The sequence below is a fragment of the Coregonus clupeaformis genome, unplaced genomic scaffold, assembly GCF_020615455.1.
Source record: "Coregonus clupeaformis isolate EN_2021a unplaced genomic scaffold, ASM2061545v1 scaf0358, whole genome shotgun sequence".
Classification (NCBI taxonomy): Eukaryota; Metazoa; Chordata; class Actinopteri; order Salmoniformes; family Salmonidae; genus Coregonus; species Coregonus clupeaformis.
In genome coordinates this window covers 76,352-102,745 of record NW_025533813.1, presented here as the reverse complement: position 1 = coordinate 102,745, position 26,394 = coordinate 76,352, and the positions used below count along the sequence as shown (strand labels likewise).

The following is a 26,394-nucleotide window of genomic DNA, read 5'->3' as shown; positions in this document are numbered from 1 at the left end:
CTGAGCAATTTGCTGTTATTTTAATGGACAATTATTTTTATTTTCTTTCGAAAACAAGGACATTTCTAAGTGACCCCAAACTTTTGAACGGAAGTGTATGTTTCAGTAAGATTAGATTTTTTGCATTTATAACAATGGTTATTCATTGTACTGCAGGGATGGAACGTAAGTCACAGAAATTTAGATTGTGGTGGCAGCTGCAGAGAGGGATTTGGGTGTGTGAGACTTGACATCAGAAGAGTTAACATGGAGTGTTAAGTGGTGATGTCCTATCATTTCAGGTTGAGGGCATGAGGTAGGAATGAATATATGTAACTAGTGGAGTAGGGTGGTGTTAATTATTAATAATATTTTTGAATTTGTGAGTGTAGTGTTAGATGGTTGGGTATTTCTTTACTTTATTTTAATTTTCAAACAAAATATAAGGGAGTTGTACTCCAGTCTACTAGGTGGCGGTAATGCAACAAATTGGATGCCAACCGCCGTTAAACCTCATCGAAGAAGGAGACGAATTTCTTCATTGCAAATCATTTCCTATATGTGAGATAATTTACTTGTTCTCTGTAATATCGTATAGCTTTGGAATAGTGACATGACCTACTGTGGAGGAAAATATGCAGGTTTCTGGACTCATACCCTGACTCTGAGAAGGGATTGCGTTACGATTAGTTTGGCAACCGCGTGACCCAGAGTGACAACCTGAACGCGATTGTTCTACAGTCTGCTGGGTGAGGCGTTATACGTTCCTCCATTCATTGACGAATGAGATTCCTAGATCCTCCTTTCTCTAATATCTCTGCAATGAGCTCTTAAATCGAGATCGCTGTGTATTTTGCTATTGCATGGCCAGTGTGAGCCAGAATGTCTGAAGAAACAATAGCTTCCCCAACGGATCCGGTAAGTCTGGGTCCCTTTTAACAGTATAGGCCTGCTGTATAAAATGTCTAGGCCTAGTTGTTATCATATTTGATCCTCCACATTCCTCTGTTCCGTGTTAATGGCTGGACAACAAAAAAAAGAATACAACTTGTTGGATTTTTTTTTTCCTTCAGCAAGATAACCTACTACTATATCATGCGTAGGAATCTGTTTCTAGTACTTAATGATCTCTCCTTCCTCCCAAAGTGTGCACTTGTTCACCTCCACTGATTTGAAAATCTGATTATCCATTATATGACCAGATACTCGGAAGTGGTCACTCAAAATTAAAATACATCTTATTCTGTGGGGTTTATCGGCGGTTGTCATCCAACGTTTTGGTACATTACGCCACCTACTGTACTGGAGTGTGATGAACTCAATCCTATATGCCAGCCCCGTTTCTCTTTAAAAATATACATATTTGAGACTGTATCTAACGATGTTCTACTCAGTATTCTCATCAAACTCAATTCCTCTACCCCATTGTCCCTCATACAATTTGTGGGGGTGAATAGTTATGCACGCTCAAGTTTTCAGTTTTTTTGTCTTATTTCTTGCATCTTCAAGGGTGGTAGGCAAACAAACCCCCAGAAAATACATTTTAAATCCAGGTTGTAAGGCAACAAAATAGGAAAAATGCCAAGGGGGGTGAATACTCTTCGCAAGCCACTGTATGACCATATACTCAAGTGGCAACTCACAATGAAAATACATCTTATTCTGTGGGGTTTATCGGCAGTAACCCTAATTGCTCCTGTAAGTCGCTCTAGATCAGAGTTTCTGCTAAATGACTAAAATGTCAACAATGAATAGATGCCTGCCCTTAGTGTCACTGTTTCACTGTTCCTGCCATCTCTGCACCACCACTGCCCATATCATTCCCTTAGTCTCTGCTTTGCTCATTGGCACCTTAACCTCCTGTCTCCTAAGGGCCTGTTTAGCTAGCATATCTACTTCCTCATTCCCTTCCACCCCCCACATGGGCCGGGACCTAAGCAAAGCTTATATGGACACCCATCTGTCTTTCCCGGGCATGAATTTGTATTCCCTCATATAGCAGGCCTTGTCTGCTATGTGAGCTAACTGATTGCAGACTCAACAACAGCACATGAGTCAGAACATTTAACTACTCTGTCTGGCTTGACTTCCTCAACCCACAGCAAGGCCAACCGTATGCCCATCAGCTCTTCCTTGTTCACAGCCAGGTGGAATGTAATATAATATGTCTCCTGACAGCCACCCCACTTTCCTGTTCAACGAAGGCTGATCCAGTCTTACCTGTCCTTGGGTCTTTTGGTCCATCTGTATATATGGGCAAAAATTAAGATTTACAGTTTCCTATTAAATAACAACAGATGGATCAACCCCCTCTCTGTCTTTCCGTACTCTCTCCAACACTTGTAAATCAACTACTGGAGGTGGGAGTAGCCATGGTGGACTCACAGGGATAGGTACCGTGGGGCTAAAGTCCCTACCATACAATCCCATCTGCCTCGCCTGGTTATCACCCACCCATCCAAAGCTTTTATTCTGTCCATGTTCATGCTCCCAACTTTTCTGTAGAACCCCTTTTGTGGGGTGAGACAACCCATGTTCCTGTAATGAATTGCCTTCTAATATGTAATGGCAATAAAATAAAATTATTTAAAAATGAAAGGCAGTCGGGAGGAGGCAAGATCAGATGGGACCACAATGCTATTCGATTTGTGGGAAGTTGTGAATGATTGAACATTTGAGGAAAAATTAGATATTCAAGGGATGCACCGAAATCAGTCAGAGGTGTAGACTAAATTAATCAAATATTTGGTTTAATGATAAACTGTGTTTAATATTTATTGTGGCCAACAGGACAAAGGTAGCCCGTTCCCCTCCACCCTCCCAGAGTCCCCAGGTCAAACACCTCCTGGTACCACTTTACTGCAGGGTCTGGTCGACTGCAGGAAAACACCGGGGCAGAGTGGAACTGAGAGAGGAGGAGGAGAAGAGAAGGAAGATGGAGATTTGATTTCATTAAGTAAGAACCATGGTGTGTAGATTAGACTACAGTCTGCTTCTGTAACAATAGTGGAGGTGCATAAAGATGGCGGCCCGCATGTACTTACCACAAATTCCTTGTTTTGCTAAATTCACTTTATTGTACATTGCTCTCCTTTACTGTTTTTTTGGTATGGTCATTAGCACAGTAAACATGATCCCAATTTTCAATGACATCATATCAGAAGTCTGCCATCTTTATGCACTTTAGTCATTAATTGATGAATTATACATTGATGAGAAAATCTGGGTAGTTCGACCCATTTTTAAAAAGTGTAACATAGTAAAAAAATAAAATAATTTTCCACCTAATTATCATTTGGTCATAAAGAGCACATGTTCAACTTCATAAACATGTTTTCCAATCTCAAGACATTGAATAAAACTATTACTATTCTAAGTGCTATGTGCCAAATAAAGTGACATGGTTGAACGTAACAGGGGACTGCTGAAAACAACAAAGCCAGTGCATTACATGGGTGAAATAGTCCTTTAAATCAGCCATAAAACTGCTTTTGACAGAGGGAATGGAAGGTTGTTTTGAATGCAATCTTCACAAAAAATGTACTTGTTAAAACATTTCTAGATTGTCTATGTATGGGTGAAGGGGTTTACTTGCACAGTTTTCCACCACAAAACAGAATAAAATTGACAAAGATTAAGACTAGCTCACCTGCTTTTACTCTATGATTTGACTATTAGATTTTCAATGTTTCTTTTGCAAACATATTTTTTAAGGAATAGTTTCAACATATTAATACGAGAGTTCAGTTCATGTAACAGGGTTGACTTTAAAATGAGGGACGGACGTAAATGAATTACTAATCACATTCATAATAATCTTCAGAAATGACTTTGTCAAAGTAACAAAATAACTAGGGCTTTACAATGAGTATGTTTACATGCACACTCATAATTTGACATTAAACTAGTTATGGCAGTAGGCTGAGTATGGCATTAGTCATGTAAACACCTTACTCTGTTTATCTTAATTGGCTTAAGGTGACAATACAAGCAACGCTGTTAAAAACACCTGGTTTTCTGAGCAATCTTTTGAATGATTAGGACACGTAAACGCCTTAATTAGATTCATGTAGGCATATTCAATCTGTTCATGTGCTAGCACGAGCAGCGCAAAAACTTCCTTCTTTTGCACGAGTGCAGTGAGTTTGGAAAAAGTGAAAGTATGCATCTTATAAATAGTATACTTGTCCGAATTCGGAAACAAATATGCTTCTAAAAAAATAACGTGGTCGCTGTGATAGTATGTTTATTTTGATTGGCAATTTTCAGCATTTATCAAAGTCCCATCAAGTAGATTTCAGATGTCCATGCTATTCAATATCTTTGTTTCACAGGGGACAGCCCTAACCATTGCTCTCTCAGTGGGAAGGGCTTATCATCTGGGGAGGCTCAACAACAACATGATTCTGACAAGACGTCTCTCCAGAAGAGTCACTCCAGATCAGAACCTCTCACTAAACACAAGCAGAGACGTATAGGGAAGAAACCTCCCCACCGCTGCTCTGGCTGTGGGAAGTGTTTTTCTAAACAGACGGAGTTGCGGATTCACACTGCAGAGAAGCCTTATAGCTGTGATCAGTGTGGGAAGAGCTTCAATCATTCAGGAAACCTGATTACACACCAACACATACACACAGGAGAGAAGCCTTATAGCTGTGATGAGTGTGGGAAGAGCTTCAATCATTCAGGTGCCCTGACTAGACACCAACGCATACACACAGGAGAGAAGCCTTATAGCTGTGATCAGTGTGGGAAGAGCTTCAATCATTCAGGTGCCCTGACTATACACCAACGCACACACACAGGAGAGAAGCCTTATAGCTGTGATCAGTATGGGAAGAGCTTCAATCATTCAGGATCCCTGATTACACACCAACGTAAACACACAGGAGAGAAGCCTTATAGCTGTGATCAGTGTGGGAAGAGCTTCAATCATTCAGGATCCCTGAATACACACCAACACATACACACAGGAGAGAAGCCTTATAGCTGTGATCAGTGTGGGAAGAGCTTCAATCGTTCAGGATCCCTGACTACACACCAACACATACACACAGGAGAGAAGCCTTATAGCTGTGATCAGTGTGGGAAAAGCTTCAATCAATCAGGAGCCCTGACTATACACAAACGCACACACACAGGAGAGAAGCCTTATAGCTGTGATCAGTGTGGGAAGAGCTTCAATCGTTCAGGATCCCTGACTACACACCAACGCATACACACAGGAGAGAAGCCTTATAGCTGTGATCAGTATGGGAAGAGCTTCAATCATTCAGGATCCCTGATTGCACACCAACGCATACACACAGGAGAGAAGCCTTATAGCTGTGATCAGTGTGGGAAGAGCTTCAATCAATCAGTACACCTGACTAAACACCAACGCATACACACAGGAGAGAAGCCTTATAGCTGTAATCAGTGTGGGAAGAGCTTCAATCATTCAGGATCCCTGACTACACACCAACGCATACACACAGGAGAGAAGCCTTATAGCTGTGATCAGTGTGGGAAGATCTTCAATCATTCAGGATCCCTGACTACACACCAACGCATACACACAGGAGAGAAGCCTTATGGATGTGATCAGTGTGGGAAGAGTTTCAGGAATTCAGGACACCTGACTATACACCAACGCATACACACAGGAGAGAAGCCTTATAGCTGTGATCAGTGTGGGAAGAGTTTCAGGAATTCAGGACACCTGACTATACACCAACGCATACACACAGGGGAGAAGCCTTATAGCTGTGATCAGTGTGGGAAGAGTTTCAGGAATTCAGGACACCTGACAACACACCAGCTAACACACACTGGAGAGAAACCTTACTCCTGTCTATGTGGAAAGATCTTTGCTCATTCAGGGTCTCTGAAAAAACACCAGAAAGAACAAACATGTATTTTATCTCCCTCCTCCTGCACCGGTTCCAGATCCCTAAATAAAGTTTCAATAGAAAATGTAAAGAGTAATCTATCTCCTATTCTCTAACAGTTTTCTAAGTCTGATTACCATGGTAACCTGTGTAGCATAATATGCAGCTCTGGATCCATTTGTATCAAGAGTCTCTTAGTAGGAGTGCTGTGTGTGTGTGTGTGGTGGGGTGGGGGTGTTCAGAGCTGTATCTTTTTTAATTAACTCCTATTATCCATTAAATAATTGTATAATGTAGAATAATGTTTCAGCAATACTAGGTGTGTATTCAATAAATTAAATCCATTATCTGCTCAACAACGTGTGCTAATCACATTGTTTTTAAAAACTTTAATAATAATCTATTTTTGATAAAGCGCATAGGCCTCATATTTATTGTAAATCCCTTCACCAGGTTTTAGTGTAGCTGATGGGACATACAGAAGTACAGAAGCCATAGGCCTATTAGCATGGTCAAATTAGGTTGTTGCATTTATTTTAACGTATTTTAATAGGGATATCTTTCAACTTTCGTTATTGTATATTAACTGTGCTCCATCAAGATGTTCACACATTTTTATTGTGAATCGAATTATGTGTTGGTTGTTAGGAAGAGGCATCATGGGGGCAGGAAGCCAGCTCTGCCCATCAGTACTTATAGGTCATGTCAACCACAGACATCACATTCTTCTGTTTTCTCACAGCCAGTAAGGTCTCCTACCAAACTTCTCTCTCTTCACTCTGGAAATACACTTGATAATATCTTATACCTTACCATTCTACTTTTTTATTGGTGATTTGTTACTCAGAACGAATGCTTGCATGTAAATGTCATTGTAAAACATACATCTGCAATGTGGTTTCATGTTTTCTTGTTTTGCATTGCTGATTGCATATTCATTTTTTAAAATATGTATTTTTTTAAATGTTTAGTTGTATTATGTAGAAGAGACCAGGATATGTTGTTGCCCTGTGTCCCAACACTCAATGTTATAGTCATGGTCCTGAGAATAAAACAGGTTTAAAACAATCAACAGAGAAACACGTGTCTTACAGTGCTACACATCTGCTTACTTGAAGTATCAGGTGTAGTTTTTCACCAGTTATAAAGTGTGTTTGTTGTCTATCTTTATGTTTCTAAGGCTGCAGGGTGGGAGATGCAACAATAGCCTTGAGAACATCTGGACTAATATAGAACTCTGTTCCAAGTTGCTGTCAGGTAAAAGTAGACGATAGCAGACAATAGTATTCTTAGTGAAAGGGGTTTTGTTGACTTTACTCGACTTTTATATATCAGGTAAAATCTTATCCAGGAACTTTCTGAAGTAAGATTTGCCTACATGAGATGTGAGACGTTATGTTATCATGACGTAATTGAGTTTTGATATTTAAATAGATGTTTGATTGCTCTGGTCTAAGGGTGCATCAGTTGCAGCCTTGAGACTGGAATTCTCTCCCGGCAACCCTGTGAAAACAAAGTAAACGTACTGTAGCCTACACATTTATTGTCTTAGTAAGAAACAATAGCTTCCATGATGGACCCGGTAAGTCTGGTTTCCTTTTAACAGTATGCTGTGCTGTATAAAATGTCTAGGCCTAGTCTTCATAATTTTTGCTCCTCCACATTCCTGTGTTTGGTTTAAATGGCTGGACAAAAAACATCTGACGGTAAAACTGGTTTGGATTTTATAATCAGGAATCTGTGATATTACCTAATTATCTCTCCTTCCTCCCAAAGTTTGCACTTGTTCACATCCACTGATTTGAAAGTCAGATTATTCATCATATGACTAGATACTCAAGTGGCCACCCTAACAATGAAAATAGATCATCTTCTGTGGGGTTTATCGGCGGTTGGCATCCAACGTTATGGTGCATGAGGCCACCTACTGTACTGGAGTATTGGGCAGCAACAGGGATCGAGGAACTAAAGTCTATCAGCCAGCCCCGTTTCTCTTTAGAAATATAATTATTTGCGACTGTGTCTAACGATGTTCTACTCAGTATGCTTATTAAACTCAATTCCTTCTCACACGCTGGAGATAAACCTTACTCCTGTCTTTGTTGAAAGAGCGTTGCTCATTCAGTGTCGCTGAAAAAATACCAGAAAGCACAAACGTGTCGTCCAAATAGCCAAATGTCCTCATGGAAAATGTCATAGTGAAGCCTTTGTGTGTAGAGGAGGATGTTGATGTGGGTGGGGGTATTCAGGGATGTATCTTATTTAATTAATTAACTCCTATTATCCATTCAATAATTGTATAATGTATAATGTTTCAACAATACTAGGTGTGTATTCATGTATTAAATTGATCAATGAATTAAATAAATTATCTGCTCAACAACATCTGCTTCTAATTTTATTTATATGTTGTTTTTTTGTATGGACCAGAGGCCTCTTCTAGAATACATTTGTTCCAAAAAGATCTAGACATATTTATTGTAAAACCCTTTACCAGGTTTTAGTGCAGCTGATGGGACAGACAGAAGTACAGAATAATGCATCTATAGGAATTGTAGTTGTGGTTCTCATCCTCTGTCTCTCTGGCTTCATGTGGTTCAGGTGAGCATCTTTCTAAGACTTATCTTTCACTTTAGCATTTTGATTTGTTACTAACTTGATTGTTATTCAATGATACATTCATTAATTATTATTTTTTTAAACATGAAGAAAGCCTCCAAATCTGACACAAGGGACACAGCAGGGAATGGACAGGTGAGTTCAGGTCAGAAAGTATTTGTTTTCTTTCAGATATTTTTATCAGTGTTCGATTAATCTTGCCTCGCACAATGGAACCAATGGAATAGTCCCAATGTATGCTTCTATTGTCTGTCGTTTCTCCTCTCCAGGGAGACTCAGTCCAGTGTATGACGTCTCAGGCATGGCCATGGCCCCTACTGCAGCACAGACGAGCAGGGTGACGTTCACTAGCCAATGTCCACCTCTATTGCTCCAATAACCAGGAAGTGCCTCTGTACTCCACTGTCCAACTATCTCAACCCCACAAAGAGGATGAGGATGTCCAGTATGATGTTGTGAAATTCAACCCCCCTAGTGCTGCCATCCGGTGAGCAAGTCCAGCCATTACAACATCTCAATAAAAATATTTTATTAGATGGTACTTGTGCTTGACAGTTAGGAATGCATCAATTACTTGTTATGCAGACCAGCAGTTGTTTGTTTTAAACGTATTAACATCTACATGATTACTTAAAATGAGACCCCAGAAGTGAAGATTGATAATGACATGTTGCATCTCCTTTCATAACAGACCTCCGGCACAAGAAGCTGAGGAGGAGCCCTCTGTGCTCTATAGCACAGTCAACAAACCCAGAACCAAGAAGACTACAACCAGACCTGAATAGAAGATGATCTTGCTTGCGTCCCAAATGGTACCTTGTTCGCTCTAGTGCACTATGTAGGGAATAGGGTTCCATTATGGATGCACCCTGAACACCAGAAGACCTGAACATAAGATGACTCTGCCTGGGATTCAATCAAAGTTGCATTATTTTTTAAGGCAATAACACTTAAGCCAAGCTCCGCAGCATTTACCTTGATGTGATTATAAAATTGTCTTTAAAAGCTGCGCTGTCGGCAGCACAGAAGAAATAAGTATTTATATTTATATTATTTTTATTATTACTACTAATATAATATATTTAATATAATATGAATATAGTATACTGAAGTATATAGGTTTTAATATAGTTTACTATAGGGTTTAATATGGTATATTATAGGGTCTACTATAGGGTTTAATGTAGTATACTATAGGGTCTATTATAGGTTTTAATATAGTATACTATAGGGTCTACTATAGCGTTTAATATAGTATACTATAGGGTTTAATATAGTATACTATAGGGTTTAATATAGTATACTATAGGGTCCACTCATGGGCGGCGCACAATTTGTCCAGGGTAGGGGAAGGAATGGCCGGCAGGGATGTAGCTCAGTTGATAGAGCATGGCGTTTGCAACGCCAGGGTTGTGTGTTCGATTCCCACGGGGGGCCAGTATAAAAAAAAATATGTATTCACTAACTGTAAGTCGCTCTGGATAAGGTTGTTTTTACCTTTTTGAGTGTGTTTTAGCAAGAAGAAACTGTTGCCCATAATGTTGTAGAGTGTCATGGCACAACAAACTGGGAAATAATTTCTGTAACTTCATTAATGTACAAGACTATACACCCACACTGTTGTTCATGTCGGACCCTATTGAGACTTGAGAACTTAACATCAATTTAAGTCCCAAAATATTGCCTAATGTCCATGTTTTATTAACTTGTCCATGTTAAGTCTACATACAGTGAGGGAAAAAAGTATTTGATCCCCTGCTGATTTTGTACATTTGCCCACTGACAAAGAAATGATCAGTCTATCATTTTAATGGTAGGTTTATTTGAACAGTGAGAGACAGAATAGCAACAAAAAAATCCAGAAAAACGCATGTCAAAAATGTTATAAATTGATTTGCATTTTAATGAGGGAAATAAGTATTTGACCCCCTCTCAATCAGAAAGATTTCTGGCTCCCAGGTGTCTTTTATACAGGTAATGAGCTGAGATTAGGAGCACACTCTTAAAAGGAGTGCTCCTAATCTCAGCTTGTTACCTGTATAAAAACACCTGTCCACAGAAGCAATCAATCAATCAGATTCCAAACTCTCCACCATGGCCAAGACCAAAGAGCTCTCCAAGGATGTCAGGGACAAGATTGTAGACCTACACAAGGCTTGAATGGGCTACAAGACCATCGCCAAGCAGCTTGGTGAGAAGGTGACAACAGTTGGTGCGATTATTCGCAAATGGAAGAAACACAAAATAACTGTCAATCTCCCTCAGCCTGGGGCTTCATGCAAGATCTCACCTCGTGGAGTTGCAATGATCATGAGAACGGTGAGGAATCAGCCCAGAACTACACGGGACGATCTTGTCAATGATCTCAAGGCAGCTGGGACCATAGTCACCAAGAAAACAATTGGTAACACACTACACCGTGAAGGACTGAAATCCTGCAGCGCCCGCAAGGTCCCCCTGCTCAAGAAAGCACATATACAGGCCCGTCTGAAGTTTGCCAATGGACATCTGAATGATTCAGAGGAGAACTGGGTGAAAGTGTTGTGGTCAGATGGGACCAAAATCGAGCTCTTTGGCATCAACTCAACTCGCCGTGTTTGGAGGAGGAGGAATGCTGCCTATGACCACAAGAACACCATCCCCACTGTCAAACATGGAGGTGGAAACATTATGCTTTGGGGGGTGTTTTTCTGCTAAGGGGACAGGACAACTTCACCGCATCAAAGGGACGATGGACGGGGACATGTACCGTCAAATCTTGGGTGAGAACCTCCTTCCCTCAGCCAGGGCATTGAAAATGGGTCGTGGATGGGTATTCCAGCATGACAATGACCCAAAACACACGGCCAAGGCAACAAAGGAGTGGATCAAGAAGAAGCACATTAAGGTCCTGGAGTGGTCTAGCCAGTCTCCAGACCTTAATCCCATAGAAAATATGTGGAGGGAGCTGAAGGTTCGAGTTGCCAAACGTCAGCCTCGAAACCTTAATGACTTGGAAAAGATCTGCAAAGAGGAGTGGGACAAAATCCCTCCTGAGATGTGTGCAAACCTGGTGGCCAACTACAAGAAACGTCTGACCTCTGTGATTGCCAACAAGGGTTTTGCCACCAAGTACTAAGTCATGTTTTGCAGAGGGGTCAAATACTTATTTCCCTCATTAAAATGCAAATCATTTTATAACATTTTTGACATGCGTTTTTCTGGATTTCTTTGTTGTTATTCTGTCTCTCACTGTTCAAATAAACCTACCATTCAAATTATAGAATGATCATGTCTTTGTCAGTGGGAAAACATACAAAATCAGCAGGGGATCAAATACTTTTTTCCCCTCACTGTATCTCAAGTCTGAATCGGGCCCTTAATACACATCTTGCAATTAATATTATAATTGTTTGGATTTTTTGTCAAATGCTTTTGTAAAATACAATCTAATTTATAATGAGATTGATTTTGGGTTAAACTATCCCTTTTTAAACCAAAGTATATACTGGGCTCTATTTCACTAAGTACGCTCCATGTATTAAATAACACAATATAATCAGCTTTATTTAATGAGGCCTAATAATAAATGTACACAGTGATTTAAACATCACATCCATTCACCAGACTAGAATAGACCTACAAATAGTCTGTCTGAAATGGCATACTATTCCCTATACAGTACCTGTCAAAAGTTTGGATACACCTACTCATTCAAGTGTTTTTCTTTATTTTTACTTTTTTCTACATTGTAGAATAATAGTGAAGACATCAAAGCTATGAAATAACACATGGAATCATGAAGTAACTAAAAAAGTGTTAAACAAATCTAAATATCTTTTAGATTCTTCAAAGTAGCCACCCTTTGCCTTGAAGACAGCTTTGCACACTCTTGGCATTCTCTCAACCAGCTTCATGAGAAATGCTTTTTCAACAGTCTTGAAGGAGTTCCCACATATGCTTCAATCTGCCGTCCGACTCATCCCAAACCATCTCAATTGGGTTGAGGTCGGGTGATTGTGGAGGCCAGGTCATCTGATGCAGCACTCCATCACTCTTCTTCTTGGTCAAATAGCCCTTATACATCCTGGAGGTGTGTTTTAGGTCATTGACTTGTTGAAAAACAAATTATAGTCCCACTAAGAGCAAACCAGATGGGATGGCGTATCGCTGCAGAATGCTGTGGTAGCCATGCTGGTTAAGTGTGCCTTGAATTCTAAATAAATCACAGCGTCACCAGCAAAGCACCCCCACACCTCCTCCTCCATGCTTCATGGTGGCTACCACACATGGGGAGATCATCCGTTCACCAACTCTGCGTCTCACAAAGACACGGCGGTTGGAACCAAAAATCTGGACTCATCAGACCAAAGGACAGATTTCCACCCGTCTAATGTCCATTGCTCATGTTTCTTGGCCCAAGCAAGTCTCTTCTTAATATTGGTGTCCTTTAGTAGTGGTTTCTTTGCAGCAATTCGACCATGAAGGCCTGATTCACAGTCTCCTCTGAACAGTTGATGTTGAGATCTGTCTGTGAAGCATGTATTTGGGCTGCAATCTGAGGTGCAGTTAACTCTAATGAATTTACCCTTTGCAGCAGAGGTAACTCTGGGTCTTCCTTTCCTGTGGGGGTCCTCATGAGAGCCAGTTTCATCATAGCGCTTGATGGTTTTTGCGACTGCACTTGAAGAAATTTAAAAGTTCTTGACATTTTCCGGATTGACTGACCTTCACTTCTTAAAGTAATGATGGACTGTCGTTTCTCGTTGCTTATTTGAGCTGTTCTTGCCAAAATATGGACTTGGTCTTTTACCAAATAGAGCTATTTTCTGTATACCACCCCTACCTTGTCACAAAACAACTGATTGGCTCAAACACATTAAGGAGGAAAGAAATTCCACAAATTAACTTTTACCAAGGCACACCTGTTAATTGAAATGCATTCCAGGTGACTACCTCATGAAGCTGGTTGAGAGAATGCCAAGAGTGTGCAAAGCTGTCATCAAGGCAAAGGGTGGCTACTTTGAAGAATCTAAAATATAACACTTTTTTGGTTACTACATGATTTCATAGTTTTGATGCCTTCACTATTATTATACCATGTACAAAATAGTAAAAAAAAAAATGGAATGAGTAGGTGTGTCCAAACTTTTGACTGGTACAGTATGTCGGTTGACATTTGGGATGCAGCTATCCGCTCTAACAGTTAGAAGCCAAACAAGTAATGCCAGGAACTCCAAATGTCCTTATGTCAGTCTTGTGGATTGCTGACGCAATGACGTCACACAATTCATCAACGCCATGGTGATGCGCCTTGACAATTTCTTTTAACGGTTGAAGTGTTGACGTTGAGAAAATAAAGGTGCTACCTAGAACCTTAAAGGGTTCTTCGGCTTTTCCATAAGATAACCCTTTTCGGTTCCAGATAGAACCTTTTCGGTTTCAGATAGAACCTGTCGTGTCGCGTCAGCTGCTGGTGGCTATTGCTGTCAAACAAAGAAGTCTGCTTACGCGGTAACTTGATTAGAAGTCTTTATTCATTATCACAAGCTTACAGCATAAGTTTACAGACTCGCGAGGTCTGGAGAGCAGTGTCCTCCAATTCTAATGGCTGCTCTGACCTCTCTTCTTCGTTTACCCCTATTTATAAACAATGCAAAAAGATGGGCTCCCTCTTCTGGCCAATCACCAGTCTCCCCTGTCTACAACACACTTCCTGTCTGTTGTATGTGACATTACACTCAACATTCCCTTTTGATACTAACATAACCAACATTCCATTTCTTCATGAAAAACATTTAACAAAGACATAATCTTAATACACTACATATTCCCCCCTTCGAGACAAAACTAAAAGTCTCGAAACCAAACAGAATAGGATTATGACAAGTAACCATTGATCTTATTGAGTATCTTTAACATTAAACCAAAAACATTCTCCTCTAGAGTGTAAATACCTTTCTATGAAATATGAACAACTGTTTATGAAGTATGAATACATTACTATGAAATATGAACAAATCTTTATGGAGTGTAAGAGCGAAAAACTGTCCGGCAACCTTCCCTCCATATCAAGACAGTAAAATTCTCTCACGGTCCCTCTGCCCCAGGCAACCACCTCGGTACTCCAGATAAACATCACACACAGTGTTATCAAAGCTGCCATTAAAATGTAACCCATCACTGCCCCTACTGGCCTAATTGATCTTGCAACCAAATCCTCTCAGATCTCCCAAACGCATCCCTTATATCCTTCAATGCATATATACCCCTAGTGATAATATCTGAACTATCTGTATACCTAATATTATCAATATGATCTTCCCAAATGTTACACCATACCATGGAAAAAGTCCCCCCTTCTCCCTTAGATTCATCCTTCAATGATAGGCTTGAAGACTATGACATGTAGCCATGTCACCCTTTCATCCAATTTCAAATATAGCTTCAGATTTCTGTGTCCGGTGCTACCCCTCTTATAATGGTAAAAACTTCATATGGAAGCTTCAACGTTGACATGTAACAACATCCTGTCCATCCATAATGTAAGAATATATACTTTATCACCACAAACCCTCCAAATATCTCTAAAATTCTCCATAGTCACATTGTCAGGCAAAAGCTAATCTTTTAACCATCAAAGTCCTGCTGTTCTTACTACCTGGTACATAAAAAGTAACATATTTCTCATTACTACCCTTAAGGTCATGCTACCCAAAGTTATCATATAACATCACAATCTGATATTCCCATAAACATACCCCTTACCTCATATGTTTTATTAGAACAAAAACAACTTTTAACCCTCAATGGTTACACCTCAAATGCTTCAGTTACGCTGTTACCTGATTTTACTTCCCATCTAACAAATGCACACAAGTTAATTCACTTAACCCAATACTACCTAACCCCTAGGCTTAAACAAATGTTTTGACAACGACATTATTTTATCTGTTACTGATTATTGCTGATACCACAGTCATGACAACGCATAAGATTGACACATACTTGATAGAGGTCGAACGACCGTCTCTAACATGTTTGGTTCTGGAATTCTCACCAGACTTGGACCCTCAAAATTCCTCACTGATATTACAGAATGAGCTGCTGGAACCAAAGATTCCTACCTCTAATCTTCACAACAGAAGAATCAAACCACTCCCTTTAGTTTCTCTCTCCCCTAACGAGCGGTACTGCAGATACCTCTCCTTGTCTGTCATTAAAATCAAAGACCTCATCCTGTCCTCCATGATGAATCTATATTCTCTCTACTACTATCTGCTCTCCTATTTTAAGTCCTTCTTGCTACCCCCTTTTAATTTCAGAAAAGTTGTTGTCGGTGTCATACTTCCTACATTTGCTTATTGCCATCGTATCATTAATCCCTTCCAAAGTCACCATTAAAGTAGTTGATGTATTAACCTTAATTACTTCTAGTGCGAAAGTTCCCAATATCCTATGTGTATTATCTACTGTTGAGTGATTACTGTAATCTACTCCTCCTGAACTCCCTCAATGACTGTGAAGGCTACAACAGACCTAAACTCTTCCATTATAAGCGTTACTTTATGAATTACATAGCCCTTTAACCAATAATTCTTAACCGGAACAAATTCTAATGCTTGCACTAGATAAGTATACTTCTTCTCCATAATTATCTCTAATAAGTATTTTCCCCAAAGAAAAGTTGTCTTTGCTTGTACTTCCATCTATCACCACTAGTGTCACTTTTTCCCAACTCTCAGTCCTATCCCTAATTCCTAACTTTCAAACTTTTGATTATAAAAATACATCTATAATTACCTTGATCTCCCTACTCTAAAATGTCCTTCACCATTGTTCTCTCTCTCTTACTACTAACTTTGAAACTTAGCTTACTGTCTTAGAGTTCCTTCAACCTAGTTCTCCTAACTTTTTTAATAAAAAATACACCTAACCTTTTAAAAACCTTTTCCACTGATTTATTCACAAAATCCCTTTACCACCAAATTTTAGAATATGTGATTGAGAAAATCCCCACCTGTTTCTGACTTTTTACACACAGACTTGGCAAACGACTAAACACCTTTTAGCCTAGCCTGAAATCTCTTAGTGTAAGAATGTAACCCAGAACAGTAGTCACCCCTTTTAACTTTTTCAGACAGTGTCTAATAGATTATCATCCTTCCTATGATATTATCTTTTTAAGCAAATGATTCCCAAAAACCCAGTCGTCTAGTGTACGTCTTATTGTACAATTCAATTTAAACAATGCATCTCTTCCCAACACTGCAACAGATTTATGTCCTAATATTAGTATGTCTATTTTAATTTCTCTTTGATTTTTATAGCAGAGCTCCATTGGTTCCCTAAGAGTAATTAGCTGTTTACTACCTCAAATCCCTATCCTAATTAGTCAATTTCACATAGTGAGATGTTTAACCTCTTTAGGCTGAACACAGATAAGTTTTTCCACTATTCACTATCACTTCTAATGGTCGGTTGTTTTCACTTCAATTGTTAGCTATTTTCTCTTCTTCTCTAATCGATGCTATCAGCTGACACCCCCCTTCCGGATCTTCTAGGCACTAACAGGTGATCTTCACTTGCTCCTTTATCTTCCTCTGTTGTTTTCTCCTGGCGCATTTCCATCACAGGTAAAGTAACCAACCTGTCCATAATTATAACAGTCTTCTGAAAGTTGCTGGAAGTGTAGCTGAAATCTTCCTCCTTCTTCTAAGCCTTCTCGTCCTCTTCCTCTCCAATTCTGTGTCTGTCCAGAAACTGGCTGTGGATATGGAACATTTGGTACCCCCCTTGGCTGGTACAATTGCATTTTATATTGTTCAGTTGAAGCTGTAGCAGTGATTGTTGATTTGGTTCACTCTGATTCTTCATAACCAAAGCTTCTCTTCTCCTTCTTCTTCTCCAATTCTTGGGAACCTTTTCTCAGCAGTTTCTCCTCTTCTGTATCTTCAGCGTCTCGAGCTGTTCCTCTAGCTCTCTTACCTCTCCCAAAGTCGTCGCTTCCTCCAGGCCTGATAAGCCTCGGTCTATATCTCCTTCTATTTCTTCTTTGCCAGTCATTGTAGGATAAAATCCTCTTGAACATAAAGCACCTTTACTCTCCAAATCTTCATCGCTTTCTTCATCTGAACTCGAATCTCTTGTATCCTTCTTCCTTCAACTTTCATCAGAGATCAAATCTCTAGTATCATTCTTCTTTCCTCTCTTGCCAACTTCCTTCTGATCACAGAGTCATCTCCACCCATGACCTCTTCATCATCACTCATCTTCATCATCCTCATCTTCTTTAAGTTCCATCCTCCTTAACCTCCCTCTTTTCTTCCAGACATCACATTTTCTTCCTTCTGGAGTTTTGATTCATCTTCATCGTCGTTTCTGCTTGTCCTCTATCTATTATTCATCTTCATCTCTGATGCAACAATCACCCTCCTGGATGATCACCGGAAGCTGAGGATAAACATCCCTAAGCTCTACTCCTTGCTGAATCCGTATGTGAGAAAGGTGTACTAACTTCTGCCATTAGTTTTCCTAACACTACTTTAGTTAAAGAATTACTATTTTTCCCCTATATCAACCCTTTTATATTCCTTTATTGTGAACTATCTTATTTTAGACTGTATAGCCTATGGCTTCCCCCCTTAAATTATTAATATAACCCTAACAACCCACATTTTTATTTTTTATTTTATTTTATTTTAAATAAATCAATTAAAAATCATGAATAATTAAAACCTATTTTTATTCCTATATCCTATGTCACCAATTTATCAATTAGTGTTGGCTATCTTACCACAACCCATCAAATGCAAGTAACTGTAAGTTAGTCAACTTCAAAGCAATCCCCAAAAACAAAGCCTGTAACCCCTTGCTCTATAACCCCTAATTATCTTAAATTTACAGAATAATGTCAGTCCTTGATTCCCAACACAACTCCCATCCAACCCCAGTGATACAGAGCCTCCAAAATGCAATTTTTAATGAATCATTTGCCAAGCCTATGTAAAATTGTCATAACATCACATATTTTGTTAGGATGATTTTGTGAACTAGCCTGATCTGATCCTCTGCCTCGTCACACCTTGTCACGTGACGCACGTCAGTCACACGTTAGCCCCTCCTCTCTCCTGTCGTATCGTATTGCTCCTCTCAGATGACAGAAAAACAGAGACACAGAATCACATTTTAGTAGTTAATGCAATCACTGAGTTATTTCAACCATATTCAATATTCCTTCGTTCACCCATTATTCACTCTAAGACTAAACTCAGAACTAAATAGATAGCTCCAAAACATTTTTATTTTATTTTAATCCGTCATTTAATTTAATTCATTATACTCCGTCAACATATATTTAATTTATAAATTTAATAGGTCACAAAACAAGTTTAATCTTTAACCAACCGCAGTTTAAACTAGAATACTCGTGTTAAAATCTCTCCTCTTTGTCTGTGTCCATTTCTCTGTCTCCCCCTGCAGCCCCCAGATGGGACCTATGACCTTTACCCATAATGCAGTGTTTTGTAGGCTTAGCACAACCGCATGTCGTAGTTTTAGCGCCGTAAAATCATGCACATGCGCACCTCCATTTAACCCCATGCTTTTTCACCATGGAAGATTTTAGATCTCTACTTCCTCCCCAAACAGACAGAATAACAGTCCAGCTGTAACTCCCGTTTCCCCCTCATAGTCAAAGAACATTTAACAGCGCTCACAAAACATATAACCTGACTTACATACAGAGACAAGTTTAAGAGACTTTAATCCATCGCAATGGGGTCTCTAAGGATATCCATTAGCATGTAGCACGCAACACAATTAGCATTTAGCATTAGCATTTAGCCTTAGCCTTAGGTACAATGTGACACAACACACATCTAGCATTTAGCATTAGCTTTAGCCTTTAGCTAACTGCGGCCTACCACGCAAATAAATATCCTGCATTGTGCCCAAATCATTATCCATCATTATCCATATCTCCGTCTAACTTTATGCTGCCTTGAATGATGAATATCATATCGAGAGGTTACCCCCTGCCTATCTCCCGTCGGCTATAGGAGGAGTATAACATAAATACAATCGTTCACTTCATAGTTCCCAGAACCAACCTGACAAAGTCTAATACTTCGCACAGGATTTGTAGCCCACTCCTGCGAGTCGCCCCCCCTGGGGGTCTTTCCAGATCGACAATGCTCTAAATATGCATACGTATTCCAGCCTTTATTCTCTACCAATCCATTCGTTCTAGATTATTTACCGTTTACCCATCAACCAAATTTAGAATATTTTTCAAACTCCTAGTCAACAGCAATCACACCACCAGCCCAAAATCCACACTGTACATACTATCTCATTCCCCAATGAGCAATCGACACAATTAATGCCCAAATGGTGATAAATCTCACCTTAGCCGGCTTGAACAATAATCACCTCGACACTCAGAAAAGGAACAAAGAACGATGCAATCAGTACCCGTACTGGCCACCATTTGTCGTGTCGCGTCAGCTGCTGGTGGCTATTGCTGTCAAACAAAGAAGTCTGCTTACGCGGTAACTTGATTAGAAGTCTTTATTCATTATCACAAGCTTACAGCATAAGTTTACAGACTCGCGAGGTCTGGAGAGCAGTGTCCTCCAATTCTAATGGCTGCTCTGACCTCTCTTCTTCGTTTACCCCTATTTATAAACAATGCAAAAAGATGGGCTCCCTCTTCTGGCCAATCACCAGTCTCCCCTGTCTACAACACACTTCCTGTCTGTTGTATGTGACATTACACTCAACATTCCCTTTTGATACTAACATAACCAACATTCCATTTCTTCATGAAAAACATTTAACAAAGACATAATCTTAATACACTACAAACCTTTTCGGTTTCAGATAGAACCTCTTTGGTTCCAGATAGAACCCTTTTGTGTTCCATGTAGAACCACATGGAACCCAAAAGGGTTCTCCTATGGGGACAGCTGAAGAACCCATTTGGAATCCTTTTTTCTAAGAGTGTACCCTGCATGTGTCACAGGTGTAACCAAGGTCTTATAAGAGTGACATCATCCTCGCCTCCTCCATAGTGGCCACACTGTCACTCCTGGCAACAGCTCACGGTTCTGAGCACGGTCGCTAGGCGGCGGTCCAGGGCGGAGAGGGTCCACGGAGAATAGAGGATAATGGAAAAGCTGCTATATACAGTGGGGAGAACAAGTATTTGATACACTGCCGATTTTGCAGGTATTCCTACTTACAAAGCATGTAGAGGTCTGTAATTGTTATCATAGGTACACTTCAACTGTGTTATCATAGGTACACTTCACATTGTATGATTTTTAAGTAATTAATTTGCATTTTATTGCATGACATAAGTATTTGATACATCAGAAAAGCAGAACTCAATATTTGGTACAGAAACCTTTGTTTGCAATTACAGAGATCATACGTTTCCTGTAGGTCTTGACCAGGTTTGCACACACTGCAGAAGGGATTTTGGCCCACTCCTCCATACAGACCTTCTCCAGATCCTTCAGGTTTCGGGGCTGTCGCTGGGCAATACGGACTTTCAGCTCCCTCCAAAGATGTTCTATTGGGTTCAGGTCTGGAGACTGGCTAGGCCACTCCAGGACCTTGAGATGCTTCTTACGGAGCCACTCCTTAGTTGCCCTGGCTGTGTGTTTCGGGTCGTTGTCATGCTGGAAGACCCAGCCACGACCCATCTTCAATGCTCTTACTGAGGGAAGGAGGTTGTTGGCCAAGATCTCACGATACATGGCCCCATCCATCCTCCCCTCAATACGGTGCATTCGTCCTGTCCCCTTTGCAGAAAAGCATCCCCAAAGAATGATGTTTCCACCTCCATGCTTCACGGTTGGGATGGTGTTCTTGGGGTTGTACTCATCCTTCTTTTTCCTCCAAACACGGCGAGTGGAGTTTAGACCAAAAAGCTATATTTTTGTCTCATCAGACCACATGACCTTCTCCCATTCCTCCTCTGGATCATCCAGATGGTCATTGGCAAACTTCAGACGGGCCTGGACATGCGCTGGCTTGAGCAGGGGGACCTTGCGTGTGCTGCAGGATTTTAATCCATGATGGCGTAGTGTGTTACTAATGGTTTTCTTTGAGACTGTGGTCCCAGCTCTCTTCAGGTCATTGACCAGGTCCTGCCGTGTAGTTCTGGGCTGATCCCTCACCTTCCTCATGATCATTGATGCCCCACGAGGTGAGATCTTGCATGGAGCCCCAGACCGAGGCTGATTGACCGTCATCTTGAACTTCTTCCATTTTCTAATAATTGCACCAACAGTTGTTGCCTTCTCACCAAGCTGCTTGCCTGTTGTCCTGTAGCCCATCCCAGCCTTGTGCAGGTCTACAATTTTATCCCTGATGTCCTTACACAGCTCTCTGGTCTTGGCCATTGTGGAGAGGTTGGAGTCTGTTTGATTGAGTGTGTGGACAGGTGTCTTTTATACAGGTAACGAGTTCAAACAGGTGCAGTTAGTACAGATAATGAGTGGAGAACATTCTAAGGCATTATGATGCGACTCTAATGATGATTTGAAAAAAGTTGCATGAAAGGCTGTTAGTTTCTTTTATGTGGCCAAAATGTATAATTGTACCTTATGGTGGGTACAAATATCTAACTGGGCAAAGATGTCTATTCAACGTCTATTCCACATTGGTTCAACGTAATTTCGTTGAAATGATGTGTAAACAACATTGATTCAACCAATGTGTGTCCAGTGGAATGTACAGTCCTCTGTATGTGGTCCTCTGTAGCTCAGCTGGTAGAGCACGGCGCTTGTAACGCCAAGGTAGTGGGTTCGATCCCCGGGACCACCCATACACAAAAATGTATGCACGCATGACTGTAAGTCGCTTTGGATAAAAGCGTCTGCTAAATGGCATATTATTATATTATTATTAAAGAAAAACTAACAGGTCTGTGAGAGCCGGAATTCTTACTGGTTGGTAGGTGATCAAATACTTATGTCATGCAATAAAATGCAAATTAATTACTTAAAAATCATACAATGTGATTTTCTGGATTTTTATTACAGACCTCTACATGCTTTGTAAGTAGGAAAACCTGCAAAATCGGTAGTGTATCAAATACTTGTTCTCCCCACTGTATATATGAGTATACAGTGAGGGAAAAAAGTATTTGATCCCCTGCTGATTTTGTACGTTTGCCCACTGACAAAGAAATAATCAGTCTTTAATTTTAATGGTAGGTTTATTTGAACAGTGAGAGACAGAAAACGCATGTCAAAAATTTTATAAAAGTGAAGTTGTCCTGTCCCCTTAGCAGAAAAACACCCCCAAAGCATAATGTTTCCACCTCCATGTTTGATGGTGGGGATGGTGTTCTTGGGGTCATAGGCAGCATTCCTCCTCCCCCAAACACGGCGAGTTGAGTTGATGCCAAAGAGCTCGATTTTGGTCTCATCTGACCACAACACTTTCATCCAGTTCTCCTCTGAATCATTCAGATGTTCATTGGCAAACTTCAGATGGGCCTGTATATGTGCTTTCTTGAGCAGGGGGACCTTGCGGGCGCTTTCAGTCCTTCACGGCGTAGTGTGTTACCAATTGTTTTCTTGGTGACTATGGTCCCAGCTGCCTTGAGATCATTGACAAGATCCTCCCGTGTAGTTCTGGGCTGATTTCTCACCGTTCTCTTGATTATTGCAACTCCACAAGGTGAGATCTTGCATGGAGCCCCAGGCCGAGGGAGATTGACAGTTCTTTTGTGTTTCTTCCATTTGCGAATAATCGCACCAACTGTTGTCACCTTCTCACCAAGCTGCTTGGCGATGGTCTTGTAGCCCATTCCAGCCTTGTGTAGGTCTACAATCTTGTCCCTGACATCCTTGGAGAGCTCTTTGGTCTTGACCATGGTGGAGAGTTTGGAATCTGATTGATTGATTGCTTCTGTGGACAGGTGTCTTTTATACAGGTAACAAACTGAGATTAGGATTACTCCCTTTAAGAGTGTGCTCCTAATCTCAGCTCGTTACCTGTATAAAAGACACCTGGGAGCCAGAAATCTTTCTGATTGAGAGGGGGTCAAATACTTATTTCCCTCATTACAATGCAAATCAATTTATAACATTTTTGACATGTGTTTCTCTGGATTTTTTTGTTGTTATTCTGTCTCTCACTGTTCAAATAAACCTACCATTAAAATTATAGACTGATCATTTCTTTGTCAGTGGGCAAACGTACAAAATCAGCAGGGGATCAAATACTTTTTTCCCCTCACTGTATATATTCATGATAACACTACTTTTTGCGCCTTAATGCTTAATCATGCACCCATGTTTTACCTGCAGCACCGCTCCAGAGGTGTCAGGATAAAGGGTTCATCTTTAGAGTGGGCTCCAAACCTGTAGTCAGCATACAGACAGTGTCAATGCTAACGTTAGTTCGCTAGCATTCGAGGGCTGACTGTTCTCAAATATTTGTGCAGTGTAAAAATACAATATTGGTAATTGGTGTAGTCTGACTACTGCAGTAGGCTACTGCTTGTCCATGTGCTCGCTAACAGCAAGAAACCCAGACGAGAGAAACGTGAAAGCATCCAGGCAGCCGAGATGAGCTTGTCATTAGCTAGCTAACGTTAGCTATATTGTAGCTATAAAGCATTATGTTTACTGTTATTTTGAAAGGACATCTTTATTTTATTGTATACAAGTTACAGTTGAAGTCGGAAGTTTACATACACCTTAGCCAAATACATTTAAACTCAGTTTTTCACATAAGGTAGTACAAACCCTGAGGCTCTCCGGAAGCGGTATTGATTGTGATTCCCATCCACTGATATAGCATGCATCTCCTGTGAGCAGGCAGGACAATGGAGGAGATTGCTTCCACAAAGCTTGTCTATTTCAAACTGCCAGTACGTCCACTCACGGAATGCCTTCTGGAATGTGTCGCCACATATCTTTCCACTCTAATAACATGCAAAACATACAGAGGTATAAGTAAGGGACAATTTTTATATTAGAGGCAAATATTAACCACTAATTATATACACACTTACCCTGCCAAAGTGCTTTGTTCATCCGTCAAGCATTCCCACAAAGGCTTGACGGGGAGCATCCTGGGGCCAACACCTTCATGTCTTCAAAGGACTAGAAGAGGTCCACTGTGAAGATGGTCTAGTGAGTCACAGTGGCTGACCAGTAGCCACTCTTTACAAGTTTGTCATCCAGCCCCACTGTCCAATGTCTCAGACACCCGGAGCAGTTCAGGGCATGAAGGGTCAGGTTGTAGCGCCCTGAGCCAGGAGTAATTATTAGGAAATAATTCATTACATTCATTAAAAACATGTGAATAGAAGTAAAGTCCTTAAAAACCACATACTTACCATTTATTCCAATCAGGATGACCTGCTTGCCACTCGTCACTGTCAGGGCGCAACTGCAGAGCCGTGGCGCAACCACACAGCCGTGGCACAACCACACAGCCGTGGCACAACCACACAGCCGTGGCAAAACACAAACTAGAAACCAACATGTGACACCCCAAAAAAAATCACTAATAAATGGTTGTATGTATTTGGACTGTAAATACTGATGCATTGTGTAGCATGACTAAAACGTTGGTATTGCAGGAGGTGCTATCAGATTGAATTTGAATCACCTAAACAATAAACACACACACCTTGCTCCTGGAAGGTAACACAGTACCTTCAACAACAGCATCCTCACTGTTGTAATACTGACACTGGCCCAACACAGTACCTTCAACAACAGCATCCTCACTGTTGCAATACTGACTCTGGCCCAACACAGTACCTTCAGCTGAGAGCATGCTGTCCACCATTGCTTCTCTCTTTTCCCCCCACTTTTGTGCACACAAGGCCTGCCTCTCTGCCCAAGTCACCTTTGGGGTTACATGACAATCTGGCCCCGTGAAACTCCCCATCAGCTCCTGTAGGTCCTGCATCAGGGAGTCTTGTGGAGATGTAAAAAAAAACATGATAGTCTCTCATGAAAAGAATAGCTTGGCTGTATTAAAAAATGTTAAGGTTGGCATTCTAGCATACTGTGCCTGTATCTTGTGGGGATAGGTGCAGGAACATGGGTACTGCAGGAGGATGGGTACTGGTACTAGAAACTATTCAATAAAAATGGTGTTATTTCTTCATCAACGCAACTTAAGTTTAACTGTGTTTATTTGGTGAAGAGATGAGAATCCACTCTGACAGATATATTTCCTAATATGATGATATACTGTACGTCATTATATTAGATATATGTCATTAAATGACATGTGCATAACTATGTGGTTTTAATGTACATTAGCAGTGGTTCTTCTTATTTTGAGCGTTTATTTTCAATACCTGCAACCTAAGAGTTCATGCCTGCAAGACAGAGGCTTAGGTTACAGTCAATCGGTCTGAGGATTTGAACGTTTTATAGCACTACATTGTATTTAATCCCACATTGAAATGAAAGCCAGTGAGCCAGCTAAAATTGGACAGTATATTGCAACAGCATTTAGTACTAGTTAGAAATGTCCTAACAAGGTAGTCATGCTGCCTGACAAGTTGAATGACGCTAGCCTTGATGAGGCCCTTACTCTCTTGGGGTTGTTGTGTGTAGCGTGATTTCCTTAGGGTCAAGTGACCTGGCTTCAAGCCTACCTCAGGTCAATACCCCCTCCTACCATTTGCTACTCTGATGAGCAGAAGTAGGATAGTGTATGAGGCTCAAAAGCATGTCCTGTTAAGGCGTGAGGGATTTGTGATAGAGAAGCACAGGTTGTGTTTTCTGAACAGAGGGAGTAGTGTAACGATCCTAGCCTTGATAAGTCTAATAAGAAATCCCCCAAGGGAGATCTCACTCTTGGCATCTCCCTTGGGGTTCCTTTAGGGCAGAGTTTCCCAAACCTCTCCTCTGTCACTCCAGATGTTTCACATTGTTGTTTTAACTCTTAACTGGCA

General features: G+C 40.5%; 1 protein-coding gene and 1 long non-coding RNA gene across 2 annotated transcripts in view; one reads left to right on the top strand and one right to left on the bottom strand.

The window, feature by feature from the left end:
• Positions 1 to 486: 486 nt before the first annotated feature.
• Positions 487 to 26,394, top strand: part of LOC123481046 (zinc finger protein 271-like) — a 34,072-nt gene continuing 8,164 nt past the window's right edge. Inside the window, exons 1-3 of the mRNA XM_041889390.2 lie at positions 487 to 897; positions 2,770 to 2,947; positions 4,314 to 5,856. Coding sequence (XP_041745324.2) covers positions 862 to 897; positions 2,770 to 2,947; positions 4,314 to 5,856 — 1,757 coding nt within the window. The 5' untranslated portion in view covers positions 487 to 861. The remainder of the gene's footprint in view (positions 898 to 2,769; positions 2,948 to 4,313; positions 5,857 to 26,394) is intronic.
• LOC121576339 lies at positions 23,784 to 24,536 on the bottom strand. The gene is made up of 3 exons (XR_006658582.1): positions 24,487 to 24,536; positions 24,218 to 24,396; positions 23,784 to 23,830 (listed from the first exon to the last, which is right to left on the bottom strand). It is a non-coding gene; the product is annotated as an uncharacterized LOC121576339 (long non-coding RNA).